Genomic DNA, 16,524 nt, shown 5'->3' with positions numbered 1-16,524 from the left:
AATGTGATTGGTAAATTCTGAGAGGGCACATGCCACATTATAAAAGGGTGTTTTGAATTTTGTTGGTGGATATATCACATTAAAGGTGGGAAAAGATCTGACATCATTTATCTTTTCATTTTTTACATCGCAAAAACCTACAATTTTAACAGGGGTGTGTAGACTTTCTCCATTGTAAGTACTGTATATACTAATGATCTGTAATTCTGTCCATAAGGAGCAACATTTCCCACATTGGTGAGGTGTGAAATAACCCAGTCCACAGCTGTGTTTACACTGTAGTGGCTTCAGCATGGTATAAGACTGTAACCAGCACGTGCAACATGTAAACATGATGTCATTGTCTTCTTCCTCTCTTCTTCTTCTGCTTCTTCTTCTTTAGGGCATAACTGAACCGTGTGAGGCAACCTTTTCACATTTAATATATTATCTCTCTGTCCGAGTGTGTTTGTATATGTTTCAGTCTGTCTGTGCCTCACAAATGAACGGCAGTCCTGTAAAGTGTTCATACTGCCAGGAACATGGCATCACCTTGTATCAAACCTCAAGACAGTTGTTATCACATGTTATGGGAAATGCTCTTGGACATAAAGACACACACATACACATTTACATACTCACTAAAACTCCTAGGCCTGGCATGCTGCAGCTCCCCATGTTTCTAGTTAGGTCTGTTATGCATCTTGCAGAGCTGAAATCACTTTGATGCGGATACTGTTTGGGATTATAGGTCCTCATATGCTTTTTTGTCACAGGTTCAAGCTACTCGAAAGGACTTTAAGTAAAGTGCCTTTCACAGCCAGGTTACCATCATAGACAAGATCAGGAATTGCAGAAAAATATTACATTTAGCCCTGGTATTTGTGTTTACAGAGACCAGGATAAACGTAGTATCTTGAGTGCTGACTGGCAGTTTATTGGTTGTCCAGAACCACTGCAGGGAAATGACATCTTCACTGATGACAGTCTCTCACTCTTTCTTTTTTTTTCCCCACTCAGGGCTTTATTTCCTTCCCTTCAGTGAAGTTCATTTAAAGCTACAGAATGTACACATTTGCTTTCTAATCTGGGTATTATGTTCTCTAGTCTGTCAAAAATGTTTCACATGAGCAAGATAGCATTAGCAAGCTAGCTAAACTCACCCAGAGGATATAAAGTCACAGATCATGCGAGCAGAGGGTACGAATCACTCACTCTCACCTGATATAACAGAGTTTGAAATACAAAAATACAGAGAAATGCACTTCCTGTTATCGCGAATCTGCTATCAGGAGTTCTCCAGCTAAAAAACATCTCAACAGTTCTGTGCACAACTGTAGTTTGTTTCATAACTCTGTAAATTCCCACTCCTGTTCACTCCAATAATTTTTAATTTGTACTCACCTGCAATAATAAACCAGTTCACAGGATAAACTAAAGCGACCCTGACCAGAATAAAGCGTTTATTGAAAATGAATTCATAAACACACACACACACACACACACACACAAACATACTCATGAGCGATTTGCCTATAAATCAATCGTCCAATACAGTCCCTTGATAATGAATGTGGCCTTTGTTTATCCCTCGAACTTCATATCTAACCACTCGCATGACAGTAAAAATGCTTGCTCCTGTGCCTTTGCTGTCATTCTCAATGCCATCTTCTAATTCAAACTCCAAAACAAAAGATAAATCAACTGATTATCATCATTAATTCACTCATCATTAAATACATACCTGTTAAGCAAGACAAAAGTTAAAACGCCATTATTCCTGAATCATTTTTCCTCTTTCAGTCTTTCACTCCTGTCTGTTTACGCTCTGACACTCTCTCTCTCCTGAATGGCTCTGTTTCCTGCCTGTCACTGCATAGCTGGACTTTTTCAGCTGGAGCATGATAATGCTTGACAGACAGTCCCCTCCAAAAGTATTGGAACATCGAGGCCAATTCTTTTGCATTTGCGATACACTGAAGACATGTTTGAGAACAAAAGATGAATATGAGACGATAGATCAGAATTTCAGTTGTCATTTCCTGATATTTACACCTAGATGTTTTAAACAGCTTACAACTTGGCACCTTTTGTGGGACTGTATCTGAGCTGGAGTATGATGTATGGGGACAAATTTCCTGCCAGATCTGAGCTGACACCATTAACATATTTACAGGACTGTCAAAATGACCCACAACATCTCAGGATCATTACATTATAAAGTTTTTTTTTTTTCTCCCAGACTCAATAGTCATGTTAATCCTGTACAACTGGAACTTCAAGTAACTTAACTAAATCTAACTGGCTTAAGGTGCATTTTGCCTATTTGGCTTTAGTCATCTTCAGTCTATATATTTTTCTCCAGTTTATGTTTACAGTGCCCTCCACTAATATTGGCACCCTTGGTAATTATGAGCAAAGAAGGCTGTGAAAAATTGTTTTTATTGTTTAAAATTTTGATCTTTTGTTAAAAAAAACACAAAAATATCAATATCAAACAATTGCAAACACAACACAGGTTTATCCAAAAATATATCTTTGTTAAATGTAGGTGTGCAACAATTATTGACACCACTATGAATTCATATGAGAAAAATATATTTGAAGTACATTCTCATTGATATATATATATATATATATATATATATATATATATATATATATATATATATATATTTTATAGTACACCTGGGTACCTAGGAACAGGAAATTTTTCAACCATGACTTCCTGTTTCACAGGGGTATAAATATGAGGTTCTTCTCACCTGATGAATTTCTTCTCATCTGACCATTTCTGTGTTTCTGTGCAATTTTGCTTGGTTTATTTTTGGAATTACTGTGCGCAAACCTATCTAACTCGCTACCATTCTCAGACACTTTCTGTGACTACCTTCCTTTTTCTGTAAATTTGCAGTGTATTTTGTCTAGCTACCTGCTATGATGACCAGAGGGTGGCATATCATAAACATGTTAGCTAGCCCAACAGGCAGGTTAAATGCCTAATTAGGCTAAATGCTAAAAAAAAATGCAGCTAACATAACAGAATAAAGTATGGTGACTTTGTTAGCTTGTTAAGTATGTTAATATAGACAGCAACAAGTATAAGAATTCCTACATTTTGAAACAACTCCAAAATATCCCAATGTGGCGTGTCTGAGGTAGCACATCGTGTTTGAACCAACAACAGAAAGTCATCAAGTTGCTGGCCAACATTTGGCTACGTGTTGTTGTGTGTTTCGTGTTAAGATCCTACTTAAAAAGATGTTATTTGAGAATAAAGACTAATAGCCCAGACATTGTCTATGTTTACATGGACAGCAGTAATCTAATTATTGACCTTACTCTGCATAAGACAATATTGTGATTAAGGTGTTTACATAAGTTGCGTTTAGAATAATCCTTTCATGTTCATGTTTTATATGTTATAGAACATGGTTAATTAACAGCACACGTCAGTACGTCCCCACACCACGCCGTCCGACATTCCCTCCAGAATTTGACGTATCAACATACAGTTCGTCATCGTTATGGTACCGTACACAGTTTTGGGTGTTTTTATTTTTAATTTTAACAAACACTTCAACTGCATTTAATTATTTCTCATGCTGCACGGGCAAATAGACGACTGCTTGAAGCTGTGGGCTGTGTCCCAAACTGCGTACTTACATACTATATAGTAGCCGAGATACATGTATTTCTAATACTATATAGTAGGTAAGTACGCGGTTTCGGACGCAGCCGTGCTTTCTTGTTTGCCATATGAGCTTGTTTGAGCATTGCCGTGTGTTATCTTGTCCTGTGGCAAAATGCGGTGAAAACACGACGTTAATAATGTGATTAAGGTGTTTATATGTCTGTAATGCATGTCGATAATGCGACTAAAACAGGAGTACTCCACATGTCTTAATTCAATTTGCGTTTACTTCGAGTATGACTTTAATCAGATTAAGGTAATAAAAAATTACTGTTTACATGGTAGTTTCTTAATCAGAGTATTGTCTTAATCGGGTTAATAGTGGATTATTGTTGTCCATGTAAATGCACTGATTGAGTGAGTGATTTGTCCACTGCAGATCCCGTCATGACGTTCCTAGCTAACATAATACTAAATCTTTCACCTTGAAATTTGCAACGCTAGATTAATCACTGTGAGGGCTGAGTGCTCATCCAAAATAATCTTCTGAAAAGTTCTTACTTAACTTGCTTGCAATACCACCATTCTATTAGTTGTCTCCACCCCCACCACCCCATAGCCAAACAACCCCCCCCCCCCCCCCCCCCCACACACACACACACACACACACATACATACAGTTTAAGCATTGCCGGTTAACTATTAATTACAAATGAGTACAGTTGCCAAAAAAAGATTTTTTTTTCATTCTTTTATTTTTTTTTTTAACAAACAACAGTACTCATAAAACAGTACATGCAAATATTAGTTAAAGTGTTCAGAAACCTTAAAGATTCCAATGCTACAATGCTTTATTGAAACTTAATCTCTCTCTTTCTCGCTTCCCATCACTCACACACATCACAGACATCTAGGCATGTATAAGGTCATACTCACTGTGTATCTTGTACGTCTTGCTCCGTTTGAATTGTGGCTTCAACCTCTGGACCTGCAGTACAGTGAGACTCCTCCTGAGGCTTCAGAGGCTGTGAGCGCTCTTCCACACTTGTCTCTGCATCTTTCTTTACTGTATGCTGCGTGTCCTCCTCTCCAGGCTGAGCTCGAGTGAAAAGAAACAGGGTGCCCAAGCGTCTGAAGAAGCCGTCTACAGGGGGCAGAGGAGAGCAGGGCTCCGAGACAGGGGGGGTTATGGTAGGAGGGTTGCTCTCCGCATCCCCCTGAACACTGTCCTCGTGATCACACACACCGTCTCCCTCCAGTACCCTGTCCTGCTCCGAGTGTTCCAGTGCCTTAATGTAGAGAGAAAAACAGAGAGAGAAAGAAAGAGAGGGATATGCATCCGTATTAGATTTCCTGGTTACAGCTTTCAGCCGGTAGTGTGAATAGCGGTGATCGCTGAAAGTACCTCATTGGCTCACTCTGGCTGCACTGTTCCAGCCTCCACTGCTTCTATAATGCTAATGGAACCGAGACAGCAGCATGTTCCCCCTCACCCCCTCCTTCCCTCTTTCCCCGCACCCCACCAGTCCTGCCCACTGCAATGTTAACTCTTTCTGTGCCATACAGCAGAGAAGATATTAGAATGAGGTTGCCAATATGACTAATAAATTGGAAACATTTTGAAATTTTATTAATATTTTAATAATCTAGGGTTCATTAAGAACGGTCATCTTTGGTGTAGCGGGTTTATTTTGGATACTGCTGTTAAATGAAGTTCACTAGTTTTTATTAGACTACTGAGGTCTGAATTATAGCCACTTCTTCTACTTCACATCATAAAGAACAAAACCACATGATCTGGCTCAGCCAGTAGAAATATGAAAGGTAATACAGACTAAATATGGTTTCACATACAGCGGATATAAAAAGTTGTGGAAAAATGTGTGTTTCAGAGTCTGTGTGTTTCAGAGTGGTCTTAGCTCTGATGAACACATCTACAGGCCATTTGTACTGCTAGTGCAACAACCTTGGAGGAAAAGCAGACACAGGCTTAACTTTGGCTGATGCTGGCCCACTTACCAAGCTGTCTGTACAGGGAGGAATAGTGTTTAAAATAACTCCAAAATCCAAGTACAAGACCTCAATATCCCTGCAGGCTGTGGTGACACAGTGGTTACAGCTCTGAACTGACAATCGTAACACTGTGAGCTCAGATCCCAGTATTGCCAGAGAACCACTGCTGAGCTGCTAAGCAAGACCCTTAGCTGCCAGCTGCTCAGGATTATATCCTGTCTGAGCTATAAGTCACTTTGGATAAGTGTGTAAAATTCTCACCAAGTTAATCATCTGAAAAACCAAAGTCAAAATGGGCAAGCAAGGGAACAAGACTTATTGCTTACTGTAGTATATTATTTACTACTGACTGTTAATGTTTATTTGAAATATATAACTGAAAAGCGCTGAAGTGCAAGAAAAGGTCTGCAGCTGCTAGTGATCAGGACTAAACAATGATCTGTGAAATCTAGTATACGTGTGATGAAATAAAATTTATCAAACACAACTTTGTGGTAATTTTGCAGGTTAAGACATGTCTGAAATCAAACAAGCCTCACTGAGTGCTCCTTATAGACTCAAGCCATTAACTTTCCTCCATCTCCTTCCCTTCCTAACCATGTTCATAAACACAAATACTACAAGAATATTACTGAGATATTAACATACTTCAAAAGTCACTGTTGACAGCAGGGCTGCAACTAACATTTATTTTAATAATCGATTAGTTGGCCGATTATTAAATGATACTTATTAGTATTAATATTATGATACTTTTTTATTTATTTATTTATTTTTTAAATTATTAATCGGATGGGGGGGGGGGGGGGGGGGGGGGCTTTCAGTACCATTCTTTTGTTTATTTAAAATTAAATCCATAAACCGAGTGTTAAAAATATAAACTTCAGATTAAAACTTTACACAACTATATTTTATATAGTTTACAATTATATAAGACTGAAAAGAACCCAATGCACACAGACACACACCAGAATATATATTATTCATTTAGGACTGTAGTTTAATTCAGTGCTAATTTGGTGCATCCATAAAAATAATGCATAAATACTTATATATTAGTTTATATTATATATAAGTTTATATTATAATAGTATTTATGTATTACTTTTTTATAAAAGGTAATGTTGACATAAACAGTAAACTGAAGAAAGTCATTGTCTGTAACTCTGGGTATCTGCTAACGCTAGCGGTGTCACACTGCATGCGAATGACGTCATGCGCCGTCGACTAGGAAGCAGCTTATACTTCTGATTAGTAACAAATACGCGAGTGTTCCTTTTGAGATATATTACCTTTCTAAAATTCATACACTAGACAGTAGAGTATATAGTGCATGGTGTAAGCGTAAAGTACTTCTTTTGGGACACAACGTATTTACTCTCCAACGTATTTACAATGTGTGTTTTCAGAACAGAAGTAACATAATACGTAAACGCACCCCGTGCCATGCGCAGACCTACAAATCCATAATGAGATTCATTGACAACGATTTTCATGATCAATTTTATCAATACATTGTAGCAGCTCTAGTTGACAGTCACAGTGTTAGAACTGTACAAAGCTCAAATATTATTTTTCTAATTATGGAAGTGGAGATAATAGCCATGGATGCAAAGGCTTACACAAGAGTTACTGTATTCTTACAAATTAATTGCATAACCACAAATTAATTGCAAATACACGACCGTATGCAAAGCTTTTAAGCAGCCCCAGAGCTGTATTTTTAGATTAAAACCCCAAACAGAGCCCCAGTTATTTGTCTCTTGTGAGCCGAAGAAGAAAAAGAAATTTGTATGCTTTAAGATTTCCCCCTCACTAGAACTAAGGGGCCAAAAACCTGTTTCATCATCACAATGCCCCTTGGTACAAAGTGATGTCCATGAAGACCTGGCTTGCCAAGGATGGAGTGGAAGAACTCAAGTGGCCTGCACAGAGCCCTGACCTCAACCCCACTGAACACCTTAGGGTTGAATTGGAACACTGAATACATGCCAGGCCTCCTCACCAAACACCAGTGCCTGACCTCACTAATACTCTTGTGGCTGAATGAGCACAAATCCCCACATCCACGCTCCAAAATCAAGTGGAAAGACTTCCCAGAACAGTGGAGGTTGTTATAGCAGGAAAGGTGGGACAAACTCTACAATGGTATGTTCAGCAAGTAAGTATGATTGTTATAGTTAGGTGTCCACATACTTTTGGCTTTATAACATAATATAGTACAATACCAGAGACAGTAGCATACAGAGCACAATGTATGCAAATGGAAACCTAATTGGCTAGACGCAGGCTTACCAGCAACCCGTTTAGTCCAAAAAGAAAAGCTAATCATTAGAAAGAATTACGGCATTATGTGTCGTTCGTTACATCTGAATTTGAAAATAATAATCTAAATATATGGCTTTAATGTTGAGCCAAAAGTTTCAAATAAAATAATAAAATCCATATGCAAAAAATATTTAACAAATGCAAGTATTGTGAACCAAATCAAAATACATTTTTCAAAAAATGATTACTTCTGATTCACACTAGTTTTCTTCAATCATTTCTAGTTGGCGAGTTTCACTGATGCTGTATTTTTTTTGCTCCTGGAATCTTTCTTTTGCTTCTGACTTTTCACATTTGTTACAGGGTGGGACTTAGAAGAAGGCATTCACCTTATATCTCTATTGGCCAACTGACTTTGGAGTGCGACATACTCTGAAAGTTAGCCATGACCACCCCATTAACAGTGGAGTTGCTTCTGGCATGATGGAACAAACAGAGCCGAGCGCTCAGCATCAGGGAAACGACTACATTACAGTTACGTTCAAAAACTGACTGAAAACATGAGTAGCTACTGAACTGTTTGTGGATACATTCACACATATTTCTTTATCATACAAGTGTCTTCATTCCATCCAGTTAAGTAGCAGGTATCTTCTAAGACCAGCTCCCTGTATTTAAAAAAAAAAGTGCCAAAGCCAGTAGCAAAAAAATACTGCATAAGTACAATTCGCAAATAGAAAGAAAATTAAAGCTAAATTAGAGTAGAAATCTCAGAAGAAATCTTTCTGATAAATTAATATGGATTTGATTCTCATTACATGCATTAATATTTTCCTTATGGATTTGATTATTTTATTTAAATCTTAACTCCACAGAAACAGCCCATAATACACTACTTCTCAACATTTTCACACTTTCCAGAATTCACAGCAGAGCTGTAATGTATCCATCCAAAGGGCCGTATATACATGCACTTAGGTTTCTATCAAGCCACGGCTGGCTTGAACGTGTTCTGATACGTGGGTTAAAATTAAATGCCTGTGTGCTGCGCACGTCATGTGCTGTAATTTCCGATGGATGAGGAATACAAAATGAAATCACGATTGTTTTTCTCATCTATACATATAAATTGGTAAATGTGATGCACTCGTGCATTTCAGGTGGATGTGAGTGCCACTAAATTGTTATATAGCCCAATCATTTAAGGTACAATATACCATCGAACAATCGTTACATATTAATAACGTTGCCATGAAATGCATTTATGTCAGTGAATTCAAATTCTAAATACAAATTCTTATTGAAAAGAATTCAATAACGTGTTAATAATATAATAATTAAATAACAACATGTTAATAAAATTATATCTGAATATTGCAGTGGTTATATTTGTGGCCATTACAAAATAAATACACCCAATTTTGATCTTTTATTTGTGTCAATATCAGCAATATTTTCTTACAGAAAAATGTGTGCATGTTGAAAGCAACATATTACATAACAGACCACTTTTCAGACAAAACAATGTCATGAAGGCAGCGACAGTCAGGGTTCAGAAGAACAGTGGCACAGTCTCAGTAAAAACTGAACAAACTGTCCCCGAGACTATTAATTCTTTTTTGCAACACCAATTACTGACTTTGTTTAGCTTATAATATTTTTTTTCTATTATAGAAACATTTCATTTAAGTATTTTTGAAGACATCTTTGCTTTACAGCATTTCTTGCAAGACTTTTGCATAGTACTGTATATATTTCCAGTTAAGTTTCACAGTGAAATATTAGGTTATTATATCCATCTATCCACTGTCCATACCACTAATCCTATACAGGGTCGCAGGGGAGACTGGAGCCTATCCCAGGGAACTTGGGGCACAAGGCAGGGGACACACTGAATGGTGTGGCAATCGCACACACTACAGACAATTTAGAGATGGCAATCAGCCTACAGCACATGTCTTTGGACTTGGAAGGAAACTGGAGTACCTGGAGGAAACCCCCGAAGCACAGGGGAAACACGCAAACTCCGTGCACAAAGGATAAAGGCGGTAATCGAACCCCCAACAACGGAGGTGTGAGGCAAACGTGCTAACCACTAAGCCAGCATGCCCCTGAAGCTATTATATCACAGTCAATATCATACATTATATCCTGATGTTATTATATCACCATGTTTATATGGTCACATTACCTCGACCAAATGGGAACAAAATTGGAAGAAGAGATGATGATATTGATTAAATATGTACTGCTCTACTTCACCTGTGCTAGTGATGACGCATCCAGGTGATATTCAGGTGTGAGCAGTGAGTCTGCCTCGCTGTACTGGCTGGTAGCACTGTCGTCCTCAAGTTCCTCCCTGCAAGGCCAAAGGAAGAGAAGATGTACAGCAATCAGAAAATTCATACAAACACTACCATGTCCTTACAACAGAACCACAGCGTTCAGAATGTAGTGTAGCTTACAGGGTAAAGGAGAAAAGTTTTATATCAGCTGTATGTTTATTGTGTAAATTAGTCATCGCGATAACAAAACAATTCGATCCATTATTCAGCCCTACTTGCTACTAGAGCTCCCCAAACAATGGTCAATTAATGATTTTGTGAATGTGTCATCTGTGATTGTGTAATACCATTGTTTTAGACACTTGGTTAAAGAGAGGCTTGCACTTCGTGGCATGTTGAATTTGTCACAGAGGGCACCTGCCAGATATACCTAGTAAACACAGCAGAGCCTTCCAGGTTGCTTGGGAGGCTCTAGCAAAGGCTTTGATGAGATACTAATTTCGTTTAACCTCCATAAGGATTTCTACCTTGTACTTAGTGTGGGTCTGGACAATGAGTCTTAATGGATAATGTTCATATCCTAAATCATAGAGCCTGCAACCAGAAGCTATGTAGAAGAGGGTGTTGATAAACAGCATGGAGGTAAATCTGGGACACGCTTTTTCTTTTTTTAAGGGGACCATAGGGTCTCCTCAGCCACCTGGGTGAACAAAGGAGTACCGGGTATCTGGATCACTACTTTGTGCAAGCTGGTCTCTGTATAAGTGCAATGAGAGTTGGCCTTAAGATGGTTTTCACACTGGGCACGATTGCTGTGGTCCGAATCCAACTGCGATTGTTCCTGGTGCCCCACACCGCTGGTCTGGTTGGAGAACACTTCAGTCTATTGAACCCCGGTGCATTTGCGTTTATCGTATTTCATCACAAATGTGCATGGAGAACACAACTCGACTCACCATATTTTCAGGTTTTTTCTTATTTTGGTGCTATTATGCATAACAGTGGACCTCTTCCGTGTCCCACAATGTTCTCCTGCCACTCATGGTACACGTGCGATGAGGAATTTAACAATGTTGTCATTGGCTAAAACTCATGCGCAGGTTACTTTACTTCCTGAACAAGTGCGGACCTGAGTACGAGTTGCGTTCGCAATCACAGGAACTGTGGCACAGTGCCAGTGCAATCTAACGCAGACCACCTCCTACAGGTGTCTCGGGTTCGTTACCGTGGTGCGCTTCCCGGTCGGTCCACATGAGAGCTTTCGCATTACCAATTTTTCATGCAAACCGTGCTCTGTTTCAGACCAAACTGCCAGTGTGAAAGGCCCCTAAGTCAGAACTGTTTAGGGTGTGTGTCAGACATCAAGGGTGTGATATATCAGGCACATCCTACTGAAGAGTTATCCTAGGGCTGACCCAGGACCTGCTGGAGGGATTAGATCTCATAGTTGATTATGGAACATCTGGGGATCTCACAGTTAGAGGTTATAATCTGTGACTGGGGATAGAGATGCCTGTACTGACCTTCTCACCTGTTCTCACCTGTTGCACATGCAACCCCCCACCAGGTGCAGCGGAAGAAAAACAAACAAATGAACAAAACAAAGAAACAAATGAATGCATGAATAAATGAATGTCAGAATTGTAACAAGCAAACTCCTATTGGTGTAAGAGTTTGCTAAAATCAGTCATTGTTGGTAAAAAAAATAAATAAATAAATAAAAAATAAAAAAACTTAAGTACACAGTACAGGTTATACAGATTTGAACAATGAAAATGAATGTATAATGCAAAATAGCTAAAAGGACATGAGGAAAAAAAATTATGTGCACTTTCATGTTATGTAAGGAACTTGTGTGCCTTTGAGAAATACCACAACACTGACTTAAGGGAGAAGTTGCTACAAAAGGAAATGAAGATATTTTAGAAGAGACTGATTTCCCTCTTGCTTTCATGTAGAGCTCCCATAGTCTGAAGGAACAAAGTCCCAAAAACAATCTTTCATGTGCATTCCATTTATGGGTCTTGTATTTAGTCAAGAAATTTTGAGTTGCTGCTAGTCACATGATTTTTCTTAGCATGCTACACTGAGGATGGCAAATAGTCTAGAGAGCAATAGAAAGCAGGATAATGAGTCATGTTCAACTACAGTAATGGTGCATAGAGTCATTTAAAAAAATAAGTACACTCCATGGAAATTGTTGTTGTTGTTTGTTTTTGCATATTTGCATATTTTATCCTCTTTAAAATGGTGCCTATTAATAAAGTTGATATACACTATCAAATGACACAAAAAAAATATTTTGTAGCAATTTTTGTAGCAATTTAAATTAACAAAAAACAGATCAGTCAAAAGTAAGTACACCCATATATTTATCACACCTTCAAATCCATAAAATTAGAATTAGGTGTTCAAGATGGGGTGCCAGTGATTAGAACCTGCTTAAGGAGTGCAGGTGGAAACTGTCTTATTTATACCTATATATCTAAAGCGTTCTGTAAGGTCTTCAGAAAAAAGGTTGTGGATGCCTATTAGTCTGGCAAGGGATTCAAAAAGATCTACAAATTATGTGAAATACATCATTCCACTGTAAGGAAAATAATCTACAAGTGGCATAGATTTCAAATGACTGCCAATTTGTCCAGGACTGGCCATCCCAGAAAATTCAGCCTAAGAGCAGATCATCTGATGCAAAATGAAGTCTCCAAGAACCCCAAAATTTCATCACAGGATCTGCTAGTAAGTTTGCAACTGTTCATGTCAAAGTGCATGCTTCTATGTTCAGAAAGAGATTGCACAAATGTGATCTGCATAGGAGGTGTGTCAGGAAAAAGCCTTTGCATGACTACAGTTTGCCAATGAGCATATAGGCAAAGACCAGGCCTTTTGGAATAATGCGCTCTGGACAGATGTATCAAAGATAGAGTGGTTTGGCCACAGTAGCAGGAGACAAGTTTGGCGCAGACCGAAGACAGATTTTCAGGAGAAGCACCTCATACCAACTGTGAATCACGGTGGTGGAAATGTTATGGTTTGAGGTTGCTTCACTGCCTCAGGGACTGGAGAGCTTGTATTCACTGATTCAACTATAAATTCTGCATCAATTCAAAGAGTGCTTAAAGATAATGTGAGGCCATCTGTCCAAAAGTTGAAGTTAAACTGAGAGTGAATTATTGACTTTCAACATGATAATGATCCTAAGCAAACCCAGCAAGGAATGGCTCAAAAAGAAGAAATGGGTTATGGAAAAGGCTAATCTAGGGATGTCACGAGAACCAATACCTCGGTACCAAGTCTGTACCAACATTCTTAAAATGTGACGGTACTTGTTTTTCTGCATTTCCGTTGGTACCGTTTGTAACGAAAGTGACGAGGTTGCGATTCTTCCGGACCTGATGGGGGCAGCAAATACACGCCAGTGTTTTAGTCAGTCCACAAGTGGTGAAGAAGAAGAAGAAGAAGAAGAAGAAGAGGAACCCCTACAAGCAGACGGGAAAAACTACAAAAGATTAGCTTAGCTTAACAAGTTTAGTTCCGCCTCAACTCGTTGAGAGTAAAAGAGAGGAAAGCTAGTATAGATTTCCGGTGTGCAACCGATGCTATCGTTCATTTCAAACAAAGTGAGGAAACCCCTGGAATTTGGCGAAGCACCTGAAAGACGGTCCTATATTATGTTTGTTTGAGGCAGCTGGCATTGTGGCCGTAAAACCAGCTAACGTTATGCTCCATGTAATGTTAGTGATAGCCGGTTATTTGTTAACGATGCTAACGCATTGCAGTTTTATAAGCTACCTCCTAATGGGCCACCATGCATCGCCATTCAGCCCGTGTCCTGTCAGCAAAATGTAGCCTAATGTCACTAATAATTATTCACATGTTCATGCTTTTAATAAATCTTTTTGGCCTGCCACCATATCAGTGAATTTAAACTAGTGCTTGCATTAAGAGTATAAGGTGTGTGTGTGTGCACACGCGCATCTGTGTGCATGCGTGTGTGTGTGTGCGTTTAGGAGTGCACGTCCACTCATTATCAGACAGTGTTTGATAACTAAAATACCCCAACCCCTCTCTCTGTCTGCTAGTATCAGCCAGAGGAGGATGTCCTCCAGGAGAGTTTTTTTTATTTTAATTTTTTTATTTTATTTTATACCACACTGTGGTATCAACTTTGGTATCGAGTATAGTGTACTTTTGGTGGTATCGGTACCGACTACTAGATTTTTGGTATCGTGACATCCCTAGGCTAATCAAAGCCAAGATTTGAATCCCATTGAAATGTTGTGGGGGGATTTGAAACAGGCAGTACATGCAAGAAAGCCCTCAAACATCTTGCAACTGAAAGAATATTGCATGGAAGAGTGCTAAAAAAAATTCCAGCAAGCCTGGTAGACAATTATGCAAAACGCTTACAAGAAGTTATTTCTGCTAAAGGGGGCAATACTAGTTTCTGAGGCCAAGGGTGTACTTACTTTTTCCACAGAAAAATCTCACATCTATTGATACTTCTGTTGAATAAATGATTGAAAAAGCTAAATTTCCTTGTTTTCTTCAAGTATATCAACTCTATTAATAGACACTGTTTCAAAGATGATCAAATGTTTGCTTGTCCAAATATGTCCAAAAAAAAGCCACCAATTTCCATGGGGTGTACTTATTTAACTATGTATGAAAGGGTTAAACAACTATAATGTTCATGTTTTAACTGTGCCATGACTTTTTTTTAATCCTTTTTTTTTTTTAATCCTACCTGGCTCACCTTCAACTATGTTACACTTGTTTCCAGTCAGTTGCTGAAAGATTAGTGAAAGTCAGTGGATGAAAGATTGGTCTAGAGCAGGGGTTCCCAAACTTTTCCAGGGCAAGGCCCACCAAATGGCATTAACATCCGACCGAGGGCCCCCCTTTTGCAAGATGTCTTTAAAACACATTAAAAATACAGACTTCTGAATATATCCCCCTTTCTTACGTTGATGTTTTGTCTGTTTAGCAATTAGAAAGTTATTTATAGCAAATGTGATTTTAAGATGTATTGTTACAAATAACATGTTATAGTAATGCATATATACAACAAATCATGTATTTATTTTTCACACCAAATTGTTGAGGCCCCCCGGGCGCCCCCTGGCGGCCCCCACTTTGAAAACCACTGGTCTAGAGGACTTTCCATTACTTCTGACTCCTTTAACAGCTACAGACTTGGATTGGAGCCTAATTGAAGATGAATTCGTGTACTGCAAAAGCCGAGACGTGAGCCCAGCTCTGGATTGTTCACTGGGTGTCAGGTTCTTCATGATCTCCATCAAGGCAGACTCAGGAGAGTGAGTATGAAAGGATGCAACACAACCAGTGACAATGCTAACTGACCCACCCTTCAGTGCTGAGACACTATATTGAGTTACTCAGCAGACAGAGCACTTTTCCCAGCTCATGTACGTGCTGTAGCCCCCAAAAACACGTCGCACTCATACGTCTGAACACGTGTTTGTTCTTCATTTATTACTGTGCAGTGCGTCGACACAGTAAACATGAATAAAAGGATGCAAAGACGACAATACTCTCTTAGACTTGTAGCTACACGCAAAACAAACAGCGTTCAGTAAACACACGCACGCACGCACGCACGTTGTAGTGCTGTCAAACAAACAAACAAACAAAAACAGTTAATACAGTTACTTAATTACTTAAAATGTAAGGCTGTAGTAAGTGAATCGAGTTTACCGGTTTCCACACTGGTCCTCTGGTTTGTCTTGCTCTAACGATTTATTCCTCGAGAACAGTCTCAAAAAGTTCCTCGGGAAGTCTTCATGCCACGACCGCTGCCTTTTCAAACCGGCCATTTCTAGTCGAAGAAACCAACGACACGTGAGTATAATAAATAGACAAAAAAAAAACAAATATAAAACCTACTTTCAAACTTCCGTTACATGTGTAAAGCTCTAAAACGCAGCCTACGGACGTCTACACTAAAGCTGGACTCGCTTCCAGTGGTAAGTATTGTCGTGGTGTGCATCCAGATCGAGGCTGAGTCCTGGAGCACATACTAGCCTACTACATGTAGAAATAGTACAGTACCTACTGTTTCACTGTACCTACCGTCTAGACATACTATGTAGTACGGTAGTATGCTGTTCAGGACGTTCAGACTTTTAGAGGAAGTGAGGGAGGAGTTAGTTTCAAAGTAACTCCACTGAACGTTAGGAGGAGGTTGTTTTTTGGTTTTTTTTGCATTAATATTATTGACTAAGTTATGATGGCACTAAACAGATTTAGGTTTAACCTAATCTAGATTTTTTTTGTGGGATGAAACCTGATGGTTACTGAAGCTGAAGTAGTTTATGGATTTAA

General features: G+C 38.9%; 1 protein-coding gene across 3 annotated transcripts in view; it reads right to left on the bottom strand.

The window, feature by feature from the left end:
- Positions 1-16,244, bottom strand: part of LOC108277064 (uncharacterized) — a 44,430-nt gene extending 28,186 nt beyond the window's left edge. The window contains exons 1-4 of one of the 3 annotated variants that reach the window (XM_047161097.2): positions 16,104-16,244; positions 15,898-16,018; positions 10,157-10,253; positions 4,550-4,902 (exon numbers count right to left, since the gene is read on the bottom strand). In XM_047161097.2, the coding sequence (XP_047017053.2) occupies positions 4,550-4,902; positions 10,157-10,253; positions 15,898-16,016 (569 nt within the window). In that variant the 5' untranslated portion in view covers positions 16,017-16,018; positions 16,104-16,244. Of the gene's footprint in view, positions 1-4,549; positions 4,903-10,156; positions 10,254-15,897 lie in introns of all 3 variants that reach the window. The other 2 variants (XM_017489375.3, XM_047161098.2) reach the window with 2 other exon arrangements.
- Positions 16,245-16,524: the final 280 nt, after the last annotated feature.

Source organism: Ictalurus punctatus, chromosome 16, assembly GCF_001660625.3.
Source record: "Ictalurus punctatus breed USDA103 chromosome 16, Coco_2.0, whole genome shotgun sequence".
NCBI lineage: Eukaryota > Metazoa > Chordata > Actinopteri > Siluriformes > Ictaluridae > Ictalurus > Ictalurus punctatus.
Note: the sequence above shows the minus strand (reverse complement) of the source record. Positions and strands in the feature narration are given on the sequence as shown.